An 8,745-nucleotide genomic window follows, 5' to 3' on the forward strand; every position below is an offset into this window, starting at 1 on the left:
AAAAAAAAAAAAAAAAAATTAGCCAGGCATGGTGGCACACACCTGTAATCCCAGCTACTTGGGAGGCTGAGGCATGAGAATCGCTTGAGCCCGGGAGATGGAGGTTGCAGTGAGCCAAGATGACACCACTGTACTCCAGCCTGGACAACAGAGTGAGACTGTCTCCAAACAAACTAAAAAAAAAAGACTGTCTCCAAACACACAAACAAACAAAAACAAAAACAAAGTAAGAAGGGAGGAGGCATTTATTCAGCAGATATTTACAGGTTACTTACAATGTGCCAGACACTTCTAGGTTGCACCAAGGAACAAGACGTATAAAAATCCTTGTCCCTTACATTCAAGTGCTGGCCTGTGAGAAAATTTGCTGTATGTAGAAGGAAACCTGCCTGGATGGAAGACAGATGCTTATTTTCAGGGTAGGGGACTGTGAACACGTCATTCAGATCATGTTAGAAGTTGTATTCAGATCATGTTAGAAGTTGTATTCAGATCATGTTAGAAGTTGTGGCCAGGGGGTGGCAGATAAAAATTAAAAAGTTATGACAGTAGTCATCTGGATGTTCCTTCCCCAGAGTGGCTGAGCTCCCTTCGGGCCCATGTTGTGCGCACTGGCATTGGACGAGCCCGGGCAGAACTCTTTGAGAAGCAGATTGTTCAGCATGGTGGCCAGTTATGCCCTGTCCAGGGCCCAGGTGTCACTCACATTGTGGTGGATGAAGGCATGGACTATGAGCGAGCCCTCCGCCTTCTTAGACTACCTCGGCTGCCTCCGGGTGCTCAGCTGGTGAAGTCAGCCTGGCTGAGCTTGTGCCTTCAGGAGAGGAGGCTGGTGGATGTAGCTGGATTCAGCATCTTCATCCCCAGTAGGTGGGCTGATCCCAGTCTTTTTTTTCCAATGTTTTCTAGTAGCATCTTGAGCTCTCTTCTTGAATTATTAAAAATAACTATCATTGGCCGGGCGCGGTGGCTCAAGCCTGTAATCCCAGCACTTTGGGAGGCCGAGACGGGCGGATCACGAGGTCAGGAGATTGAGAACAACCTGGCTAACACAGTGAAACCCCGTCTCTACTAAAAAATACAAAAACTAGCTGGGCGAGGTGGCAGGTGCCTGTAGTCCCAGCTACTCAGGAGCCTGAGGCAGGAGAATGGCATGAACCCGGGAGGCAGAGCTTGCAGTGAGCTGAGATCCGGCCACTGCACTCCAGCCTGGGTGACAGAGTGAGACTCCGTCTCAAAGATAAAATAAAATAAAATAACTATAATTAATTTAAAAATTAGCCAGGCATGGTGGTATATGCCTGTAGTCCCAGCTATAAGAGGGTTAGGTGGGAGGATTGATTGAGCCAGGGAGGTTGAGTCTGCAGTGAGCCTTGATCATACCACTGTACTCCAGCCTGGGTGATAGAGCAAGACCCTGTCTCAAGAGAAACTCCAAAAACCTCAAAAAACTCATTTTCTTAATTGAACACACTGGGAAACCAAGTATTTCAGAATACATTAGGACTGGGGACAGAAACAGGGTGAGACCTTTGGTGTCTTAACCTCCCATCACCATCCCCACAGGTACTTGGACCAGTCACAGCCCAGCAAGGCAGAGCAGGATGCTTCTCTTCCTCCTGGTACCCATGAGGCCCTGCTTCAGACAGCCCTTTCTCCTCCTTCTTCTCCCACCAGGCCTGTGTCTCCTCCCCAAAAGACAAAAGAGGCACCAAACACCCAAGCCCAGGTCAGGAGCCTTCCATCCCTCAGAGCTCCCTTCCCCTAGGAAGCAGATCACAGAAATGGGGAGGGCCTGATGACTGTTCAGAAAGTCCCAGTCCCCTGAGAGAGGAGGACTCCATTGTGAAGCCATATAGCTCTTCCCAACACTCATCACTCCTGCATTCATCTAGGCCGTATCTAACACATACCACCGGGGATCCTAGGGGTAGGCACTGCGGGGAGCCAAAGGGAATGTGGCCCCACACCCGAGGTGATCCAAGTCTGATGCAGAAGGCCCCACCTCATTCTTAGGTCTGACTAGAAGACCCTCCCCCTGCACAAAGAAGATGACCCCCACCTTTAAGGATCCCTTCTCCTGGAGGACAAGAATTTATTGTTTTATTTTCTTCTCTACCCCAAGCCCATCTCTGATGATGAAGCCAGCGATGGGGAAGAAACCCAGGTTAGCGCAGCTGATCTGGAAGCCCTCATCAGTGGCCACTACCCCACCTCTCTTGAGGGGGATTGTGAGCCTAGCCCAGCCCCTGTGGTCCTGGATAAGTGGGTCTGTGCACAGCCCTCAAGCCAGAAGGCGACCAACCACAACCTCCATATCACAGAGAAGCTGGAAGTTCTGGCCAAAGCCTACAGTGTTCAGGGAGACAAGTGGAGGGCCCTGGGCTATGCCAAGGCCATCAATGCCCTCAAGAGCTTCCATAAGCCTGTCACCTCGTACCAGGTACTCAGGGGCTAGGGTGGGAAGAGGGGTCTTTACTAGCCAGCAGTTAGTGAAGGCGCTGTCAGTCACCAGTGGGGTTCAGGTACAGTGGTGAAGATTTTATGGGGTCTAGGACTTGCACAAAAGAAAAAAAAGGAAAATTGATGAAAGCAGATTGGCAAAATCTTGATAGTTGTTAAAGCTGGGAGATGGGTACTTGGGGGTTTGTTATACTGATCTCTCTACTTTTGAATTTTTTAACATAATTAGAAGTTTTTTATTTGTAATTTTGTTTTTATTTATTTATTTATTTAGTAGAGATGGTGTTTCGCCATGTTACACAAGCTGGTCTCGAACTCCTGGGCTCAAGCAATCCACCCTTGGCTCAGCCCTGCAAAGTGCTGGGATTACAGACATGAGCCCCTGTGCCCAGCCTAAAAAATTGTTTAAAAGAAGTTTAGACTCTGAAGCCTAACAGACCAGGGTTTGAACTCTGGTTCCTGTCATTCACTAACTGTGTGACTCCAGACAAGTTACTTAAACTCTCAAAGCATCGGTTTTCTCATTAGTAAAAAGGGGCTACCATTAAATGAAATGGTCCCTGTAGCACAGGACCTGACATACAATAAGCCCTCAGTAAATGTTAGCTCTTGCTGTTGGAATGATGATGATGGTGATGGTGGTGGTGGTGGTGACTAATATCATCATTATTTTCTACTTCTTATTGCTGGTCTCCATCCTTTTGGGAACCAAAAGACAAATTACCCAGCCCTCATTCTATCCAACATTCTCATCTTCAACTACACCCAAGCTTTACACAGCCACACAGTTGCCAAGCAGCTGGGGGGGCTTTTACGCCAGCATCTGCTAGAAGAGTCAGCTTCCTTTCCACTGGCTCTACCACTTCCTTCTCTTCACTCTTCTTTCTTGCCTCTGCCTCCTCCTCCTCTAGGAGGCCTGCAGTATCCCTGGGATTGGGAAGCGGATGGCTGAGAAAATCATAGAGATCCTGGAGAGCGGGCATCTGCGAAAGCTGGACCATATCAGTGAGAGTGTGCCTGTCTTAGAGCTCTTCTCCAACATCTGGGGAGCTGGGACCAAGACTGCCCAGATGTGGTACCAACAGGTCACACCCTGGCTTAGCCCCTACTTCAGTTTTGCTGTGTCTCAGAGTTCCTGCCCCAGAGTTCCCTACCCTGTGTTCTGATGGAAATGCACCCACAGTATAGGGAGACCATTTTTCAAGGGGACCAGGACTCATATAGACCCCTCAGCTCCCAGAACAGCCTTGTTGCTTGGTATCCTTAAGAAGGAGTAGACAGGGACAAGAAGTATGTTTCTCTGTCTCCCCAGACCAGCAAGGGCCTTCCTGAGGAGGCCAGGCCTTGACACTGCATGTCTAGAGCAGTGGTTCCCAATCCTGGCTCTGCCCACAATCACCAGGGCAGCTTGGTAAGGATGAAGATGACAAGGCCCATCCTCAGACTGATGGAATCATGAATGAGTATTTTAGGATAGTGGCAGGGCTGGATGATGGCATGTTTCCCACGCCCCCTGCCTTTCCCAAGTCCTGCTGAGTACAGACCCAACTGCCCCTAGGTTGGTCCTGCCTCTAGCCTTCCCTAGAGCCTGGGGCGATGGAAGCTTCATGTGTGTGCTCACTCATGCCTCTTCATTGGTCCTGGATCCTCACAGCTCCCCATCTGGCTGCTTTTTTTCCAGGGCTTCCGAAGTCTGGAAGACATCCACAGCCAGGCCTCCCTGACAACCCAGCAGGCCATCGGCCTGAAGCATTACAATGACTTCCTGGAACGCATGCCCAGGGAGGAGGCTACAGAGATTGAGCAGACAGTAAGCGGGTGTCCCAGAGCAGTGAGGACAGCCAGGTCCTGCTCTAAGGTCTTGGGTCAAAGTCAAGAACCCCCGATGACTCAGCTGGGGAGCACAGCAGGCAGAGGAAACTGGGTCACCAGAGGTTGAGCACAGAGCAAGTTGAGATTGAAGCCCCAGGCCCAGAGGTGGGGTGGGTGGCTTTGGGAGGAAAGAACTGTAACACCAGCCCTCTAGATTCTAGTTCTCAGTAGTCAGGCCTATTAGGATTGGATTTGATTCTAGACTGATTGGTGTTAGGATTGGGTTGTTAGGGTTAGATTACAGGTAGATTATATCTGTATTACTTGAGGTTAGGGTGGGTCAGGGCAGAGGTTTTTAATGTTTTATTTTATCTTATTTTTTATTTCACCAACTTCTTTGAAAACCTGATGAAAACTGTGGACTCTATTCTCCCCAAAATGCACAAATGTGGAAAAGGTTTATGTCTTTTTCCAGATGCATGGACCTTCTAAAGCCCATGCAAGGCTGGCTCAGGATTTGGGGTAGAGTTGGTGTAAAAGCACAGCGTCAGTAGGATTTGGTTTGGGGTTGGAAGAAAGTGCCATCAAGATTGAGTTAAGACCAGGCTCACGCCTTTAATCCCAGCACTTTGAGAGGCCAGGGTGGACAGATCATCTGAGCTCAGGAGTTCGAGACCAGCTTGGCCAACATGGTGAAACCCTGTCTCTATAAAACACAAAAATTTCCAGCCTGGCAAACATGGCGAAACCCCGTCTCTACTAAAAATACAAAAAAGTTAGCTGGGTGCTGTGGCTGATGCCTATAATCCCAGTTACTTGGGAGGCTGAAGAGGGAGATTTGTGTGAACCTGGGAGGTAGAGGTTGCAGTGAGCCAAGATCACGCCACTGAACTCTAGCCTGGACAACAGAGCGAGACTCTGTCTTTAAAAAAAAAAAAAAAAAAAAGATTGAGTTAAAGTTAGGCTTCAATTTTCTTTTCCTTTTCTTTTTTTCTTTTTTTTTTTGAGACAGAGTCTCGCACTTTTGCCCAGGCTGGAGTGTAGTGGCTCGATCTTGGCTCACTGCAAACTCTGCCTCCAGGGTTCACGCCATTCTCCTGCGTCAGCCTCCCGAGTAGCTGGGACTGTAGGTGCTCACCACCACACCCGGCTAATTTTTGTATTTTTGGTAGAGACGGGGTTTCATCGTGTTAGCCAGGATGGTCTCCATCTCCTGATCTCGTGATCCACTCACCTCGGCCTCCCAAAATGCTGGGATTACAGGCGTGAGCCACCACACCCAGCAGGATTTTCTTAATGTTGGTTGCTTTTAAGTTAAGATTTGTAGTTGTCCAAGAAATAAGATTTGGGTTTGGTTTAGAGTTGGGTTAGCGATTAAATTCATGTAAAAGCTAGATTAGAGAGACACTGGGCTGCATTTAGGGCTAGATGTGTCATTTGTTCAATGGGCATTAGGATTAGGAGCTGCTTATAATAGGCAAGGTTTGCTCACTTTGGTCAGGGATTCTGATAGAGTGGGATCCCATGGAGACTGGCCCAGTTTGATTGAAATCAGCCTCCAGCTTCATTCCAGGCCACAAGGCTATGAGGCCGGTATGAGACGGATGGACAGGCCTCTTTGTCTGCCCATCACCAGGCCTTGGTGCTAGTGATGACACTGTCACTCAGCCATGGTATCCAGGCATGGAGAATGCCTCAGTCAGTCCCCAGCTCATTGGAACAAAAGAGGCTTCCCACCTGGCCTCCTGTGCCCCCATTTAAGGGCTCCAGCCATAAGAGTTTTGATGGGATTACTCACATGGACCTCCTCCTTCCATTCTCTTGGGAGGCTCAAGAAGGGAGTAAGGGGATTAGCAGAGCCCTCCTGTGAGGAGACTTGAGGTGTCCAGGGCCCCAGAATTCTCAGTGTCCTGGGGTGGAAGCGGGAGGCCATCTGCATATGAAAGAACCTCAGTGTCTCAGGGGTGGAGGCTAATGGGTTTGTTTTTCCTCAGAGGGACAATCCTTCAGCTGACAGTTGCCGTCTCAGCTCCCTCCCCACCAAGAAAGGATGTGGGTATTGGCTCAGAACTGCCCCCTCTGTGCTTTGTTGCCTCTCCTTTCCCACAGGTGCAGCTGTATTTCTGTACTCCACTTTCTCCTGGGCCTGGGCCTGGGCCTGGCGCATGCTGCCAGCCACCTGCTCAGGCCTCAAGCCCCAGCTCACATATTCCAAACCTTTAGCTCCAAATCAGTAGATATCTGGGGCTGCCTAGGCCTGACTGAGCGCTTTCAGCAACTGGCCCCTTGTCCTAAGTGGAGTTTCACAGACCTGGGCATGTGGGCTGGGGCAGAGGCAGAGAGAGTCTGTGTCTCCCTACTCTTAAAGAGCTCCACGGGGCAAGCTCAGTGCCCACTCTGAGAAGCAGAGCTGGCACCTTCTCCCATCTCTTCTCAGGCTTGCCTCCTGCACAGTGAGCTTTTTCTTCTCTCCTATCCTAGTGAAGGGAAAGAACAGCAGCTCCCCAGGGTGGATTCCCCTGGGCTTGCAGCAGGCATCTGGGAATGGGCATAAGCTGAGGGTGTGGGCCCGAGTCCGGGAAGGCCCTTGTGCTGCTGTGGGAGAGGAGCTCCCCACGGCCCCTCACCTGTCACTGCTCTCTTTCCCAGGTCCAGAAAGCAGCCCAGGCCTTTAACTCCGGGCTGCTATGTGTGGCATGTGGTTCATACCGACGGGGAAAGGCGACCTGTGGTGATGTCGACGTGCTCATCACTCACCCAGATGGCCGGTCCCACCGGGGTATCTTCAGCCGCCTCCTTGACAGCCTTCGGCAGCAAGGTATAAGCTCCATCTCTGGGTGAGCCGGTTGACAGAGGGCAGCACAGGGCTGGGGGCCTCTGAGGGAGAACCTTAGAAGTTCCAGTCCCGAGGCGGGAAGCAGAGGAACAGTGCTTTGCCAGCATCCCGTCTCTATCGGGGCTGGAATCCTCTCCAGGGAGAGATGAAACAGCCCTGCCACACCTATGTGGAGGTGCTCAGTGACCCCTGGAGGCCGAGTATCTCATCTGCTCTTTCTGTGACACTATGGGGGAGATAGGAATTACTATCCATGTTTTACAGAAAAGGAGTAGGGCCCAGAGAGGGTAGTGTCACCCAGCTAATACCTGGGCAAGCCCCAGCTTAGAGATCAGGAGAGACCTGGGAGGATGGGATAGCCCATGCCTGGCTCCTTGCCCTCCCAGCTGTCCCCTTTATTGGGCCAGGGTTCCTCACAGATGACTTGGTGAGCCAAGAGGAGAATGGTCAGCAACAGAAGTACTTGGGGGTGTGCCGGCTCCCAGGGCCAGGGTGGCGGCACCGGCGCCTGGACATCATTGTGGTGCCCTACAGCGAGTTTGCCTGTGCCCTGCTCTACTTTACCGGCTCTGCACACTTCAACCGCTCCATGCGAGCCCTGGCCAAGACCAAGGGCATGAGTCTGTCAGAACATGCTCTCAGCACTGCTGTGGTCCGGAACACCCATGGCTGCAAGGTGGGGCCTGGCCGAGTGCTGCCCACTCCCACTGAGAAGGATGTCTTCAGGCTCTTAGGCCTCCCCTACCGAGAACCTGCTGAGCGAGACTGGTGACCCATGGCTGGGGGTGCGGAGGAGAGCTGAGTTGGACTGGCTACCCCTTCTGGCCACCCAGTACTCCCTCCAGCCTCAGCTGGCCAAAGCTTGCTGCTCCAACCACCAGCTTCCTCAGTGAGCTGGGCCCAGGGCTCTGGGCCTGAAGTGAGAGCCAGCATGGCTCCCAGTGTCTACCCAGTCCTCTCCCAGACAGGAGCAGGCTGCCTCGAAGAATTTTGCAAGTGGCCCCTTGTCCCATTTTAAGCAGGAGCAGGTGGCTGGTTTGAAGCCTAGGCATCCCCCTGCCCTGCTATGGGAAAGGCTGAGCTGCTGGGTGGGGACAGAAGCTGCCGGGGAGAGGGAAGCGGCTGTGCTGTCAACATTGTCCAAGACCCTCTGGGGTAGGAGAACAGCCATTCCACATGTGTTCCCTCTACCCATGCTGCTTCCTGGGCAGCTGGTGGTGCTGGGAATGGGGTGCCCCAGCCTCGGTGAGGACAGTGTTGGAAGGCCCAGGAGCCCAGTAAAGTGCATTTGACATTGAACCTGCCTGGTGTCTGAACTGCTGCAGCCTCTACCTACCTTCTTCCACCCAGGCAGGGACAACGGAGATGGGAACTGAAAAGAGCCCAGAAAGGCTGTGTTAACTGCCCTCTAGACAGGACTGGCGTGAGTCAGCTCCTAAACTCACAGCAAGGACAGCAGTGGTTGCGACCAGGGAGAATCTTGGAGTCAGGCACCTGGAGCTCCTATCTAGCCATCACCAACTTCTGCAGGCCCTGCCTTAGACCAGGCTATCAGGGACATAAGCAAAAGTGGCAAGACTCAGGAAACCATTAGGAACAACTAAATAGTGACCTGTGCACACAGGGATGGGCGG

At 51.6% G+C, this 8,745-nt stretch overlaps 1 protein-coding gene across 7 annotated transcripts in view; it reads left to right on the forward strand.

Annotated features, from left to right (window-relative positions):
• POLL (DNA polymerase lambda) overlaps positions 1-8,410 on the forward strand; it is a 10,459-nt gene extending 2,049 nt beyond the window's left edge. For 3 of the 7 annotated variants that reach the window (XM_017851780.1, XM_017851781.1, XM_017851782.1), the window contains exons 3-9: positions 576-870; positions 1,567-1,729; positions 2,126-2,443; positions 3,375-3,548; positions 4,145-4,273; positions 6,925-7,093; positions 7,519-8,410. In XM_017851780.1, the coding sequence (XP_017707269.1) occupies positions 576-870; positions 1,567-1,729; positions 2,126-2,443; positions 3,375-3,548; positions 4,145-4,273; positions 6,925-7,093; positions 7,519-7,883 (1,613 nt within the window). In that variant the 3' untranslated portion in view covers positions 7,884-8,410. Of the gene's footprint in view, positions 1-575; positions 871-1,566; positions 1,730-2,125; positions 2,444-3,374; positions 3,549-4,144; positions 4,309-6,269; positions 6,332-6,924; positions 7,094-7,518 lie in introns of all 7 variants that reach the window. The other 4 variants (XM_017851783.1, XM_017851786.1, XM_017851784.1 and 1 more) reach the window with 4 other exon arrangements.
• The last annotated feature ends 335 nt before the right edge of the window (positions 8,411-8,745 follow it).

Source organism: Rhinopithecus bieti, unplaced genomic scaffold (genome assembly GCF_001698545.2).
Source record: "Rhinopithecus bieti isolate Rb0 unplaced genomic scaffold, ASM169854v2 scaffold_31787, whole genome shotgun sequence".
Taxonomy (NCBI): domain Eukaryota; kingdom Metazoa; phylum Chordata; class Mammalia; order Primates; family Cercopithecidae; genus Rhinopithecus; species Rhinopithecus bieti.